The 16721-nt window shown below is 34.0% G+C and overlaps 1 protein-coding gene across 1 annotated transcript in view; it reads right to left on the reverse strand.

Annotated features, from left to right (window-relative positions):
- LOC114095857 (disintegrin and metalloproteinase domain-containing protein 32-like) overlaps positions 1 to 16721 on the reverse strand; it is a 113158-nt gene that overhangs the window by 51917 nt on the left and 44520 nt on the right. The window contains exons 6-8 of the mRNA XM_071610184.1: positions 10822 to 10890; positions 7130 to 7201; positions 6617 to 6783 (exon numbers count right to left, since the gene is read on the reverse strand). Coding sequence (XP_071466285.1) covers positions 6617 to 6783; positions 7130 to 7201; positions 10822 to 10890 — 308 coding nt within the window. The remainder of the gene's footprint in view (positions 1 to 6616; positions 6784 to 7129; positions 7202 to 10821; positions 10891 to 16721) is intronic.

Genomic DNA, 16721 nt, shown 5'->3' on the forward strand with positions numbered 1-16721 from the left:
TGGTTTCCAACGCCCCCTCCCCCCAGCTGTGATAACTCAGCACAGTGACCATCAGCACAAAAACAGCTCTCAGTTGAACAGGAGAGCAGTGCAACCAGGGTACTGCCCACCTGGTGTGATCCGAGGGCAGAGAGGTTCTGAGGCTGAGACCTGATAAGCAAGAGATGGGAGGGGTCTAAAAATCAGGAGCAAGGCAGAGAGGCCAAGATTAGGGAAGCTCCAGGCAAGAGAGGGAGAGATCACATCTTCTCACACTGGTTACCTACACCACCCTGAGGGCAGAGACTCAAACTTGGAATAGACAACTCCACCTACTGAAAGAGAAGCAAAGAACTCTAAGAGTATTTGGTTGTTGTCATTGTTGTTGTTTGTTTTTTGTTTTTTGTTGTTGTTGTTTTGTTTTTTTGTTTTTTGTTTTATGGTTTTTTGGTTTTTGGGTGTTTTTTTTTTCCTTCTCTTCCATTTTATCCTCTTCCTTTCTCATTTACCCTTCCTCCTCTGCTCCTCTGGTCTTAATAACCCCAGCATATGTGAAACCAAGAACTTTGCATGAAATAGAACTTTAAGAACTGAGTCACCAGAATAATATAATATAGAGGAATTGCATAAGCCCCCTTTTTTCTTTCTCTCTCTCTTTTCTCTTTCTTTCTTTCCTTTTTATTTTTCTTCCTCCCTCTCTTGCTCTTTCAATCTCCTAAATTTTACTATTTTTACTTCTTGTAATTTTCTAAATACATATGTGTTTGTTTTAATGCCTTCTACTGTCCTCCCACATACTTGTCTACCCTAAATTACTTCCTGTCTATTCCCCTGCTAATAACCCTCTTCATTAGAGTTCTCCTCCAAATTTCCTAAGTTTTATTAACCCCATACCCTCACATCTTTCCCCCTTAACATAATGTCATACACCTGATCCCCTGTCCGCTGCCAGAAACGGTACACCTTTTATGAAACTACTGATTATATTTTAAATAATAATTGAATCCAACATTTCTAGACAATGAGACTAACTATAAATGTCTTAATAACAATAATTTACTCATAGGTGATGTATTGTTGATATTGGGAAATGTCAACATTGTCCTTCCTCACAAAGGAGGGATCTTGGAACTACACAAGAGCACTACAAATCTATAGGGTAAACACAACAACACATCAGTCCCACAGAGTGGGAAAGAAATGTGAGCAACATGAAAAGACAAGGGAAGAAAGTACCACAAACAATTCAAGACAACACATCATTAGAAGAATTAACAGAAACAGCAGAAAAAAATGACAGAGAAAGATTTCAGGATTCACATGATTCAGATGTTTTGGAATCTCAAAGAAGACATTAGACAACAAATACAGACAGTAAAAGATCACTTTGACGATAAGCTACATAACCAAATCCAAAACCAAAAGATCACCTCTACAGGGAGACAGAGGTTTAAAAAAAAAGCATAAATCCTTGAAATGAAAGAAATAATAAGCCAAATTAAAAACAAAAATGAGAGCATCACCAGCAGAGTAGACAACTTAGAAGATAGGACATCAATGAAGACAAAGTATATCATCTTGAAAAGAATGTAGACAGCATAGCAAAAATGATAAGAAACCACAAGCAGAACATCTAAGAAATATGAGATAGCATAAAAAGACCAAATTTAAGAGTTATGGGGATAGAGGAAGGCATAGAGGTCCAAACCAAAGGAATGAGCAATCTGTTCAATGAAATAATATCAGAAAACTTTCCAGACATGAAGAATGAAATGGAAATCCAAATACAAGAAGCCTACAGGATGCAAAATGTGCAAAATCACAACAGATCCACACTAAGACAAATTATAATGAAAATGCCTGACATACAGAATAAGGAGAGAATTTTAAAAGCCACAAGAGAAAGGATCCAGATTACACATAAGGGTAAACCAATTAGGATAATGGCAGATTTTTCAACACAGACCCTGAAAGCTAGAAGATCCTGGAACAACATATTTCAAACTCTGAAAGATAATGGGTTCCAATCAAGAATCTTGTATCCAGCAAAACTAAGCTTCAGATTTGTAGATGAAATAAAAACTTTCCACAATAAAAAAAAAAAAGTTAAACAATTTAGAGCTAGAAAACCAGCACTAAAAAACATCCTTGGCAAAATATTTCATGAAGAGGAAACGAAAAATAATAATGAAAACCAGCAGAGGGAGGTAGTGCACTAAAAGAAAAACTAATCAAAGAGAAAAACCAAGTCAAGTTAAATGACAAAAATAAACAAATATGACTGGAAATACAAACCATGTCTCAATAGTAGCCCTAAGTGTTAATGGCTTAAACTCACCAATCAAAAGACATAGGCTAGCATATTGGATTAAAAAACAACAACAACAATATGCTGCCTACAGAAGACTCATTTGATAGGAAAAGACATACACAGTCTGAAGGTGAAAGGTTGGGAAAAATCATACCACTCACATGGACGGCGGAAACAAGGAGGGGTCTCTGTACTCATATCAAATAAAGTAGACCTCAAGCCAAAGTTAATCAAAAGGGATGAAGATGGACATTACATACTGCTCAAAGGAACAGTATGTAATGTTATTCCAATAAGACATAACAATCATAAATATATATTCCCCAAACAATGGTGCAGCTATATTCATCAAACAAACTCTTCTCAAATTCAAGAGTCAAATTGAACACAACACAATAATCTTGGGTGACGTTACCACACCTCTCTCACCACTGGAAAGATCTTCCAAAGAAAAGTTGAATAAAAAAACTATAGAATTCAATAACACAATAACTTAGACTTAACTGTCATATATAGAATATATCAATCAACATCAAGCAGATACACTTTCTTCTCAGCATCACATGGATCCTTCTCAAAAACAGACCATATACTATGCCACAGGGCAACTCTTAGCAAATACAAAGGAGTAGAGATACTACCATGCATTTTATCAGATCATAATGGAATGAAATTGGAAATCAACAACAAAATAGGATAAAAAATTCTGCATCAAATGGAGACTGAACAGTATACTAGAGAATGAACAATGGGTTACAGAAGACATCAAGGAGGAGATAAAAAATTCTTAGAGGTAAATGAGAGCACTACTTTATATACAGAGATATGAAAAATTGTGCTCTATATGTGTAATAAGGATTGTAATGCATTCCACTATTGTTGTGTATTTTTTAAAATAATAAAATCAATCAAAAACAGATTACATCAATCAATGCCAATATCAAAAAAATAGAAAGCTCTCAAATTAAACAACCTATCATTGTGCCTCAAGCAAGGAATCAAAACATACTGTGAGAGAAAAATCACTTAACCATGAAGGAACACAATAAAAGTGGAAGAAATGAACTACAACATTAGAAAACATTAGAAAATTAAAACATTAGAAAAACAAGTAACAAATGAGAATAGCAAGATGTTCTCTGTTCAGAAGTAGAAATACAAGAATAAACCAAACCCAAATTTAGTAGAATAAAAATAAAGAGCAGAACAGAAATAGAGATAAAAATCATACAAATTACATGAAATCAAGTTTATTTTTTTAAAAACTAAGAACAATTAACAAAATCTCAGCTACACCGAGAAAGTCATAATTGACAATGTAACTGAAAAGAATGTAGCAAACAGGTTAGACCATAAGATTTCAGAACTCAGAAATCACCATAGAATATTAAACTTTAGAAGACCTAAATGTGATTATAATGAATAAGACTGAAGGGATAAGAAAGGAAGCATGACAGTAGATTTTACTCTGACATATTATACATACATAGAATAAGTATGACTTGTTCCAGTTAGGATCTCATTGTTGTGCTTGCACACGATGTGGAGTGACATTGGTCATGGATTCATATTTAAGGATAGGAAGGATAGGTGCTATTCATTCTACTGTCTTTCCTTTGCCCTCTCCACTCCCTTACCTAATTCCCTTTGTCTAGTCCAACGAACTTCTAATCTTCGCCTCCCTTGTGGACTAGCGTCCACATATCAGAGAGAACAGTCTACCTTTGGTTTCTTAGTACTTGTTTATTTCACTTAGCATGATATTCTCCAGTTCCAGCCATTTACTAGCAAATGCCATAAATTCATTCTTCTCTATGGATGAGTAATATTCCATTGGGTACATATACCACATTTTCTTTATCTATCCACCTGTTCAAGGAACCCAGGCTGGTTCCACAGCTTAGCTAATGTGGACTATACTGCTATAAACATTGAAATGGCTGTGTCACTGTAGTATGCTGATTTTAAATCTTTTGGGTATATTCCAAGAAGTGGGATAACTGGATCAAATGGTGGTTCCATTCCAAGCTTTCTGAGGAATCTCCATACAGCTTTCCAGAGTCACTGCACCAATTTGCAGTCCCACCAGCAATGTATAAGTGAAACTTTTCCTCCCACATCTTCACCAACATTTATTCTTGCTTGTATTCTTGATAATTGCCCTTCTGACTGGGGTGAGATGGAATCTCCATGTAGTTTTGATTTGCATTTCTCTAATTGCTAAAGATGTTGAACATTTTTTCCTATATTTTTTGACCATTTGTATTTCTTCTATGAAGTGCCTGTTCAGTTCCTTAGCCCATTTGTTGATTGGGTTGTTTTTATTTATTTATTTATTTATTATTTATTTATTTATTTATTTATTTATGTTGGTGTTGAGTTTTTTGAGTTCTTTGTATATCCTAGAGATTAATGTTCTAAGATGCGGTTGGGAAAGATTTTCCCCCATTCTGTAGGCACTCTGTTCACGTTCTTGATTATTTCCTTTGCTGTGAAGAAGCTTTTTAGTTTGATACCATCCCATAAATGCATACTAAATTTACTTGGAAATATTCTTTACTTATCTTCAAAGATAAATAAAGAATAAAATAAAGATAAATATCTTTATTTATCTTCAAAGATAAAAAGAGGTATTTATGTATAAGTGACATAGAGAAATATTACCAAGAAAGTTTTAGCAATTTTGAGAATCAAAAACACACATAGTCAAGTAATATATAACTTTACCTCAGCCCCATAAAATATTTTTAAAGCACAACTTTAAAATTAATAATTTAATTAAATTTTAAATTAATAACGAGATTAATTAAATGGTATTTCAATGTTACAAATATTATGCTTAAACTATAAAAGTATTCAAATCAACAAAAAGGAAGCAGAAAAAAAGAAGACATGGAAAGTAGACAGAAAGTTTCAGTTATTGCAAATATCAGACAACTCCAACAAAAATAAAATTTCCAAGAAGAAGAAGATCACATTGGAAGGCAAGAGGTATGTACTTGAAAGAAGTTAGTCATGGGCGGGGAGAATGAGTGAAAATATTAGTACAGGCATAGAGAGTTTAAAAAAAATACTAGCAAGCAATGGAAGCATACTTTGAAGAACATTCAACACAGAAACAACAAAAGACAAAGCCTTAAAACAGACAAACCTGGGAAGTTACCCTGTTCCCTCTACACTCACCCCTTGACACGATCATTTTGTGGAGAGTTGGCATGGGCACAGAACAATCAACTCATTCAAATATGAGTAACATCAAAATAGATCAAAGACCTAGGAATCAAACCCAAAATTTTACAACTGCTAGAAGAAAACATAGGATCAACACTCCAACACATAGGCACACACAGGCAATGCCTTCTGTCATATGACAGAAAACAAAAGTGCACCTCTATTTTGTACTTTCAAAAAATAGCTGAATTTGGATTAAAGACTTAAATTATAAACTTCAATATTATTAATTCTAAAAAAATAGCAGACTAAAATCTAGAACATGGAGAGAGCTTTTCCATCATACAGAAAACCCAAATTTAAAAAATAAAATATTAGCAATGTTAACCATATGAAATGTAAAAGTAATACTGGAGCAAAATTATTATAGATATACAAAATTATCTGTCATGCTCATAAACAAAAGTTTGATATCTAAACATTCAAAACATCCTCACAAATTATAAAGAAACACTCAAATGGCATGAAAAGGCAATTACAAAAGAACAGAGGCAAGTGATCAAGAAGCACATGAAAGATGTTGAAATCCACTAGTCATCAGAAAAAAAGGAAACTAAGATGTTATGTAATGGCATTACTTTATGTTCTTCAGATGACCAAAAATTAAAGGAGTAACAACATTTATTGCCGACTGATACATGAGGGAAAGATGAATCTTATGCATGCAAAAGGAAATGTTAAAGTGCCAACTTTAAAATAATTTTAAAATAATGCAAAAAATTTATTAGAAAAAAATATTTGTAACCTATTTTTCCAAGTTTTGATCAAGTTTATATCAAGATATAAACTTACAACTCCCATCTCTTAATGTAGTGGCTGTTTGGGCACTGGAGTTACAAACTAAGTTCAAAACCTAGATATACCCACTGGGTGAGAGTCCTGAGATAGCTTAACCTCTTTAAATCTTATCTTAATTTGATATGCTCAGAAATAAATGCTAGTAATCTTTTTTGCTGCTTGACAAACAGAAAGAGATCACATAATGAATAATGAAAGTCTGAGTAGTCAGAAATGAATACCAAGTCCCTCAGTTAAGCTACATCACAATCACAGATATTCCTTTTCTTTCTAGGAATACTGAAACATCATCCTTACATGAATAGATATGCAGCATCATGAGGCCTTAAGGTAAGATAAGACCGCATCCATTCTAAAAATCTACGCAATAATTCATCTGCTTTGCCAACTGTAGAAATCTTATTTTTATCTGACCACAACTCCAATGATGTCAGCACAATAGTAACTTTCAATTGAGTAAATGCCTAAAGCAGAAGAAATAAATATATGAAAATTAATCTTTATGTTAATTTATAACAAGAAATTATTTCAATATTTTTACAAATCCATACTCAATTTAAATGGATGATTTAATTACCCAGAAATACATCAAGTTAACATGAATGAAAAAAAATTTTTTAAATATTTTTTTAGTTGTAGATGAACACAATACCTTTATTTTAATTATTTTTATGTGGTTCTGAGGATCGAACCCAGTGCCTCACACATGCTAGGCAAGTACTCTACCACTGACTGAGCCACAACCCCAGCCCCCATGAATGAAAATTTCAAGACAAAAAAATTATTTGATATGAAAATAAAAATACTTACCGAATTTACAAGGCTGATAATTTCAAAGATTTTATTTGTTACTATCGTGCTATCAGAGCCCAAGTAATCATACTGAAAGATAGAATTAATTTTATATTTAAACACAATTCATTATATAATGTTTTTGAGATTTACTCTCCTTCTACTAACAGAAAGCTGAGGCAGATTTGGGGCTCCAATTTCAAAATAAGACATAAACATAAACGGGATCAATCATATTGTTGATAGGAATGTAAAATGGTACAGCCATTCTGAAAAATAGTTTGGCAAGTTCTTTCAAAACAAATAATGGACTTACTATATAACTCATCAATTACATTCCTGGGCATTCATCCCAAAGAAAAGAAACCCAATGCTCACATTTATACCTATATGTGAATGTCCCTAACTGCTTTATTCATAATAGCCAAAAACTGAAAATAATGAGTATGTTCTTCACTGCTCAAATGGTTAAACAAAGTAGTATAAACAAAGTAGTACTTTCATTCCATGAACTATTACTCAGCAATAAAAAGAAAACTGAACTGTTGATATATAAGACAACTTAGATAAACCTAAAGAAAATTATGCTGAATTAAATCTCAATAAAAAACAAACTGTATGATAACTTTATGCAATTTGTGAAATTGTAAAGAACAACAGCTTAGTGTTTGCCAAGGGTTAAGGAGAGACAGAAGGTATGAGTGTGTCTGTAAAGATTCTTATGATGATATTATTGTGAGTATCTTGAGTGTGGTAGTGGTTTGCATAAGTCTACCAATATGACACTTTTGCATAAAACCACACACACACACACACACACATGAATACATAAATGAGTGTGTATATATGTGTTGCCTCTGGATTGTGACTATGTCAAACTCCATATATCTATACCTCATCTGTACATCTATACCATGCCTTGAATGTTACAAAACCATCAAATTCAAAACTAAACTCAACTCATCATCTTCCTTCAAAAATCTGTTCCTACCTTATATTTGCACCTCTTTAGTGGTATTATCATCTATTACATCTCACATTTATTATGGACATGCTCCGTGAGAACAAATATTTCTGATGTGTTCACTTCTGTATCCTTAATAGCTAGAAAAGGAACTGGTATCTAGATGATATTCAGTAAATTTGTTAAATAAATTAATACATCAAAAACTTACATGGCTTTCTAATTCAACTTCATAAATTTTAAAGGTCTCCCTTTATTTCTATTCCTATTAATATCAATGTATAAATTTTTAACTTGATTACTGGAATAATCTGTTAGATGATTACCCCTCCAATTTTCCAACCAGCAATCTACCTCTATGCTAATGCCAAATGAAGATTCTACGATGAAAATGAATCTTTCACTCCCCTGCTTAAAGATTGTGAATGATTCTCCATTGCCTTTCAGATATAATCCAAATATTGTATCAATTGTTTAATTCACCCATTTCCACATGCCTCTTAATTTTGTGTTTTAATGATAGAAACTTTTCTAACACTTGCATGGGAAGGTTTAGCACAATGTCCACCATGACCCCACCCTCCACCTATTACCTATTTGTGGTAATAGGTGTGTCCCCCTGTATTAATATGACAGTATTAATGTATTAATATGACTATACTAAAATGACATATTTATTACACTTTGACATCTTGGGGACTTGCTGATCCTGAGCTGACTGATTCCTAGAGCTAGCAAATGACTTGCCTCAGAGTATATGTTTTGGTTTAGATGTGAGGTGTCCCCAGAAGTTCACATGTGAGACAATGCAAGAAGGTTCAGAGGAGAAATGATTGGGGTATAGCCTAAACCTCATCAGTGAATTAATCCCTGATGGGATTAACTGAGTGGGAAAGGGAGGCAGATGGGTATGCTGGAAGAAGTGGGTCATTGTGGGTGTGGCTTGGGGGTATATATTTGTATTTGGATACCCTTCTGCTTCCTGATCACCACATGAGCTGCTTCCCTCTGCCACACGCTCCACCATGATGTCCTGCCTCACCTTGAGCCCTGAGGAATGAAGACGGCCTTATATGGACTAAGATTTCTGAAACTGTGAGCCTTTAAATAAACATTTCCTCCCTTACAATTGTTATGGTTGGATCCTTTAGTCACAGCAACGAAAAACCTGACTCAAACAGTACACCTTTTGAATGCAAAATAGTCAGTCCAGAGCCAAATCACCTTCTCTAACAGAACCTCACACTCGGAGACACTGTTCTCCTGCCCAGGGCAAGGTAGACAACTATGGACAGCCACTATACTCCAGAGCCCACTGAAATTATTCAAATTAGCCAATCAACTTTTCATGGGATGCCTTGTCTGTTCTTGCAGAATCCACAATAAAGGGTTTTGTCCAGATGCCCCCCTTGATGGCAGTCTCCTGACAGATCTTGGTGGCTGTGGCCCTTGCATTACAAAGAGTGTTCCCTTCTCTTGGGAACTATGATTGATAAACTTTCTTTCAACAGCAATCATTTTCTGATCTGTTGGCCTCAACACAACTGCATAATAATAAATCCCACATTTTAAAACACCCACTTTCTTACAGTATCCCAAGTTAAAGTTGTATATTTTCGTATCTGTTCCCATTAACCAACCTGTGTTTTTATGACACCATATGTTTCCCTCAGTTATAAAATGGAATTCTCTATGCTAAATTGTAGATTTACAATTTATGAAGTCACTGAAGAAATTATCAGTATAATTCTCTGTATGCCAACATCTGGTAACACAGATTTCATAGCTGACTCAATGCTTTTTTTATTAAAGAATTTGAAAATATGCCTAAGAACATAGAAAAGGGGATGTTTAGTCAGCATAGTATGGTTGAAAAACTAGTAATTTGATCAAGAAGCTTTTAAAGTAACCCTCAAAATTTTATAAGCCTGAAACAAAACAATTTCCAGAATGCACAATATTTCCTAGAAACTTGTCATGTTTATTAGAACTATCTTATTTTCTCTTAAGTATCACAATAACTTGATTCTAAATGTTTCCTTTTCCTTTTACCAGCACTAATAAATCAAATATTGTCATATCCTTCTCCAAATACCCCCCATGTCATGACTTCAGTGCTTCCTGACAAACCCTGCAGCCCTCAGCAAGGAATTAGCACTCATGTTGCTTCCAAGTGTGGTAACCAAAAGCTATCATTGAATTAAAAACAGGAAAGCCCATTTTTATTCCTATTTTCTGAACTCTTTAAAGATTAGAAGAAAGAAAACCATATTTACTTGACTGCAAACTAAGTTACACTCCCTGGTTTTGAAGTTTAACAGGTCCTCAAATTGTTTATAGTAATCAAGGATCAATAGTTAGATTATCCTCACTCTTGACTCAGTAAATATTTTATAGAGCGAAACCATTCCCTGCACTTAATACTGCTCTTAAAGACTTCCCTCAAATAGGACCTCAACCCACCTTGATCAAATATCACCATTAAAAAAAATAGTGTGTTTTAAAGGAGGCCCTAAAAATTGTGGAAAAACTGACTTTGCAATATTGTTATTTAAAGATTTTAAATAAAGCATTGCTGATAAAACTAGAGTGATGTTGACAATATGATTTTTCAGTCTGCACATTTTTACACTATTCTATCTGTGACAGGCAAGTAAGACTGGGAATATTTAAATTATCCTTTAGCTAAGGCTAATCATACCTTCACATCAAATATTTAAAAGCAAAGAAAAAGCAGAACACATACCAAAGCTTTATCCAGCACAATATGAATCTCTAGATAAAGAGAAGGTAAGTCCAGAAGAAGTAATTCTGACTAGAAAAAAAAAAAGAAAAACAACATATAAAATTATTTTATAATCTGTTTATTCAGAACTATTTATTAAACATTACCACAGCAATTATAAGACACAGCAGGGTATTTGCTTATCACAATAGGTGGACATTATATTTGGGATTTTACTTTTAAAAAGAAGAGGACAGTGTTCCTTTCATCTTAGTTTTCTACCTAGCAGTCTTCCAAGATTTTTCTAAATCTGAGGAATCAAGAGATTGTTAAAGGTAAACTGCCCTGGGCAGTAAATAACAAAATAATAATATTATTATTATAAAATTCATAATTCCAGAACAAAATCTTTATGTCTCTTTGTGTCTTTGGAATATACTTTTCCTGCTCTCAGCTGCCATTATGCTAAATGGAAGATGCTGGACAAAAGAGTCACATATTGTATGATTGAATTTATCCAAAATATGTAAATCCATAGAGACAGAAAGCAGATTAGTGGTTGCTAGAGGATGAGATGACATGTTCTGGGACGTAACTGTTTAATAGGTAAAGGTTTCCTTTTGGTGTGATGAACAATGTTCCAAAATTAAATAGCAACAACATAGTAAATGTACTAACTGTTACCGAATTATATACCTAAATAATTAAAATGGCGACTTTTTACATATATTTACCACAATAAAAAATGTAGCTGAATAAAGCTAAAACATGAAAGGGGAAGAATAAATATTCTTATTTCTTCCCACAATGGAAGGTAAGTTGTTTTATTTTGTTCCCTGCAATATATAGAAAAGTGAGTGACATATATAAAAGACTCAACATTTTTTTATTTTTTATTAGAGCTTTATACATAGTACTCAGGTTCATTCCAATAAACACACATTCATGGAAATCTATTTCAATCCATGACTTCCTCCCCTTTTCTCTCCCCATTTTCCATCCTGCCCTCCCTCTCCTATCTCATTCTCCTAACTACTAGATCGCCTTTCACTCATCTTTTAATAATTTGTATTTGATTCTTTATGTTATACTATCATTTCCTCCCCATTTCCTGTATTTCACTCTAGCTTCCACATATGAGGGGAAACATTTGGCCTTTAAATTTCTGAGTTTGGCTCATTTCACTTAGCATGATTTTTCATTTCCATCTGGCAAATGCCATAATTGCATTCTTTCTTATGGCTAGAACTCCATTGTGTGTGTGTGTGTGTGTATCACAATTTTGTAATCCATTTATCTATTGATGGGCATCTGGATTGACTGCATAATTTATCTATTGTGATGTGCTATAAACCTTGATATGGCTGTGTAACAGTAGTATGCTGATTTTAGATCTTTTGAGAAAATACCAAGGAGTGAGAGCTGGGTCATATGGCGGTTCCATCACTAGTTTCTCGAAGAATCTTCATACTGCTTTCCAGAGTGGTTTTACTATTCTGCAATCTACTAACAATGTACAAGGGGAACTTTTCCCCTACAGCCTCATTAGCATTTACTGTTGTTCATATTCTTGATCATTGCCATTCTAATTGTAGTGAGATGAAATCTTAGGGTAGTTTGTGATTTGCATTTCCCTGGTTACTACAGATGTTGAACATTTTTTCATATATTTTTGGCCATTGTGTTTCTTCTTCTGAGAAATTTCTGTTTAGTTCTTTTGATCAGTTATTGATTGGGTTATTGAGCAGGGGTGTTACATTTTTTGAGTTCTTTATATATTCTGGATATTAATTCCTTATAACAGGAGTAGCTGGCCAAAATTTTCTCCTATTCTGTAGGCTATCTCTTCATGCTCTTAATCATTTCCTTTCTTGTGCAGAAGCTTTTTAGTTTAATAGCATCCCCCTTATTGACTCTTGGTTTTATTGCTTGTGCTTTAGGGATCATGTTAAGTCAGTGCCAGCACCTATATGATGGAGTGTTGATGCTGTATTTCTTGCAGCCGTTGTAAAGTTTCTGATATAATTCTTAAGTCTTTGATCCATTTTGATTTGAGTATTGTGCAGGTGAGATAGGGGTCTAATTTCATTTTTCTACACATAGCTATCCAGTTTTCCCAGTACCTATTATATAAAAGGCTGTTTCTTCTCCAAGATATATTTTTGGCACCTTTGTCAAATATTAGACAACTTTAGGTATGTATCTTCTATTCCATTTGTCTTTGTGTCTAGTTTGTTGTCAATACCATGCTGTTTTTGTTACTACAGCTCTATAGTATAACTTCAGATCAGGCATTGTGATGCCTCCTGCTTCACTTTCCTTGCTTACTCTTTAATTGATTATTCTGGGTCTCTTACTATTCCAAATGAATTTAAGAATTTTTTTTCCTAATTCTGTGAAGAATGTCATTGGTATTTCAATGTGGATTGCATTGACTCTGTAATGGCTTTTGGTAGTATAGCCATTTTGACAATATTAATTCTGCCTATCAAAGAACATGTGATGTCTTTTCATTTTCTAAGATCTTCTTCAATTTTTCTTCAGTGTTGTATAATTTTCACTTTAGAGTTATTTTACCTCTTTTGTTAAGAGTAATTCCCAAGTATTAAATTTTTGTTTTGAGGTTATTGTGAATGGTATGATTTTACAGATTTCTTCCTCTGCTGAATCACTGTTAGAGTATAGGAAAGCTATTGATTTATGGGTGTTGACCTTGTATCCTTGTTAAACTCATTTATGAGCTCTAGAAGTCTTCCAGTAGAGTTTTTGGGTCTTCCAGATATAGGATCATATTGTCAGCCAACAGAGATATTTTGACTTCTTTTTCTATTTGTAGCCATTTGATTTCCTTTTCTTGCCTGATTGCTCTAGCTAATGTTTCAATGACTATATTGAATAGGACTGGTAAGAGTGACAGCCTTATCTTGTTCCTGAATTTGGAAGAGATTCTTTTAGTTTTTCTCCATTTAGTATTATGTTGGCTTTGGGTTTGTCATGAATGGCCTTTACAATGGTAAGGTAAGTTCTTTGATCCCTAGCTTCTCCAGCATTTTTAACATGAATGGATATTGGATTTAATCACAGGCCTTCTCTTCTTCTCAATTGCATTGATTTTGATGCTGATCTTAATTATTTCCTGTCTTCTTTTCTAAGCCTTTGAGGTGGAGCATAAGCTTATTTATTTGAGATATCTCTAATTTTTAATGTAGGCACTCAGTGCTAGAAATTATCCACTAGAACTGCTTTCAAATGTCCCAGAGATTTTGATATGCTATATCTCTATTATTGTTCATTTCTAAAAATTTCTTGCTTTCTATTCTTTTCTCTTTTTTAGTCCATTCTTCATTTAAGAGACTATTGTTCAATCTCCACATGTTTATGTGATTTATTTTCTTTTTTCTGTTGATTTCTAGCTTCATTCCATTGTGATCTGATAGAACACATGGGATTTCACTGAATTTCTGGTATTTGCTAAGATTTTCTTTGTGGCCTAGATTATGATCTACTTTGGAAAAAGTTCCATGCACAGCCAGGAAGAAGGTAAATTTAGCTGATTGTGGGTGGAATATTCCATAGATATCTATTAGGTCCATTTGATTTATATAGTGTTATTTATTTATTTTTATTTGTTTTACTTAGTTACACATGAAAGTATAATGACCTTGACATATCATACATTTGAATCAGATGGGATATAATATCTCATTTTTCAGGTTGCAGAATCACATTGGTCATGCATTCACATATATACACACAATAATAATAATGTCTGTTTCATTCTACTATCCTTTCATTCTACTATCCTTCCTATCTCCCCAATCCCTCCCTTCCCCTTCCATCACTTCTCTCTACCTAATCTAGGGTAGCGCTATTCTTTTTTTTCTTTTTTTCTCACATCTTCATTCATGTATTTTGTATAACAACGAGGGTCTCCTTCCACCATCCATGCAATTCCATTTCTCCTTCCCTTTCCCTCCCACCTCTCTTCCTATGTAGAGGTAATCTTCTTCCCATGCTCTTCCTCTCTTTCCCATTATGAGTCACCCACCCCCCCTTATAACAGGGAAGACATTCGGCATTTGTTTTTTAGAGATTGGCTAACTTAGCATAATCTGCTCTAATGCCATCCATTTCCCTGCAAATGCCATGATCTTATTATTTTTTAGTGCTAAGTAATATTCCATTGTGTATATAGGCAACAAAATGAAATTGAATCCCTATCTCTCACCATGCACAAAAGTTAACTCAGAATGGATCAAGGATCTAGGAATTAAACCAGAGACTCTGCATCTAATAGAAGAAAAAGTAGGCCCTAATCTCCATCATGTGGGGCTAGGCCCCAATTTCCTTAATAAGACACCTATAGCACAAGAATTAAAACCAAGAATCAACAAATGGGATGAATTCAAACTAAAAAGTTTTTTCTCAGCAAGAGAAATAATATGTGAGGTGAATAGGAAGCCTACATCCTGGGAACAAATTTTTACCCCTCACACATCAGATAGAGCTCTAATCTCTAGAGTACACAAAGAACTCAAAAAGCTAAACACCAAAAAAACAAATAACCCAATCAACAAATGGGCCAAGGACCTGATCAGACACTTCTCAGAAAATATACAATCAATCAACAAATATATGAAAAAATGCTCATCATTTCTAGCAATCAGAGAAATGCAAATTAAAACTAGTCTAAGATACCATCTCACTCCAGTCAGAATGGCAGCCATGATGAAGACAAACAACAAGTGCTGGCGAGGATGCAGGGAAAAAGGTACACTCATACATTGCTGGTGGGACTGCAAATTGGTGCAGCCAATTTGGAAAGCAGTATGAGATTCCTTGGAAAGCTGGGAATGGAACCACCATTTGACCCAGCTATTCCTCTTCTTGGACTATACCCAAAGACTTAAAAACAGCATACTACAGGGACACAGCCACATCAATGTTTATAGCAGCACAATTCACAATAGCTAGACTGTGGAGCCAACCTAGATGTCCTTCCACGAATGAATGGATTAAAAAAATGTGGCACATGATTTATATAGTGTTATTTAGATTAGACATATCTTTATTGATTTTATGTTTTGATGGGCTGTCTATTGGTGATAAGAGTGTATTGAAATTACCCAGTATTATTGTATTGAGGTCTATGCAGGATTTAATGTCATGGAGTCCTTTTTCCATGTAATTGGGCACATTGACATTTGGGGCATAAATATTTACTATCATTATATCTTCTTAGTGGATCATTCCCTTAACAAGATGTAGTGACCTTCTTTGTCGTTCTGATTAATATTTGCTTAAAATCTACTTTGTCAGATATGAGAATAGCTATTCCTGCTTATTTTCTTGGACCATATTTCTGGAATATTTTTGCCATCCTTTTACCTTCAGACTGTGGATGTCTTTGCCTATAAGATGAGTCTTTTGTAAACAGTATATAATTGATTCTTGGTTTTTGATCCATTTGACTAATCTGTACTTTTTAACTGGGGAGTTGAGATCATTAACATTTAGTGTGAGTAAGGATAACTATTTATGGTTTTCTGACATTTTGCTATATTTTACCCTGTCTTGATTCTTACTTAATAGATTATTCTTCTATTGAACTTCCTCTGTGAGTTCTGGGAATTATTTTTTAGTTCCTCTTGTGCGGTTTATCTTTGAGTTTTCTTTGTAATGCTGGCTTGATTCTCATGAATTCATTTATTCTTTTCATGGAAAGTTTTTATTTTCCCCTCAAATTTGAAACTAGGTTTTGTTGGATATAGAAATCTGGCTGGCAGTTTTTTTTTTTATTTTAGGGCTTGGAATATCTCATTGCAGATCCTCCTTAATTTTAGGGTCCAAGCTGAGAAATCCAAAATGAACCTTATTGGTTTGCCTCAGGTTTTTGATCTGATGTTTCTGTCTTGCAGCTT

Source organism: Marmota flaviventris, chromosome 3 (assembly GCF_047511675.1).
Source record: "Marmota flaviventris isolate mMarFla1 chromosome 3, mMarFla1.hap1, whole genome shotgun sequence".
Classification (NCBI taxonomy): Eukaryota; Metazoa; Chordata; class Mammalia; order Rodentia; family Sciuridae; genus Marmota; species Marmota flaviventris.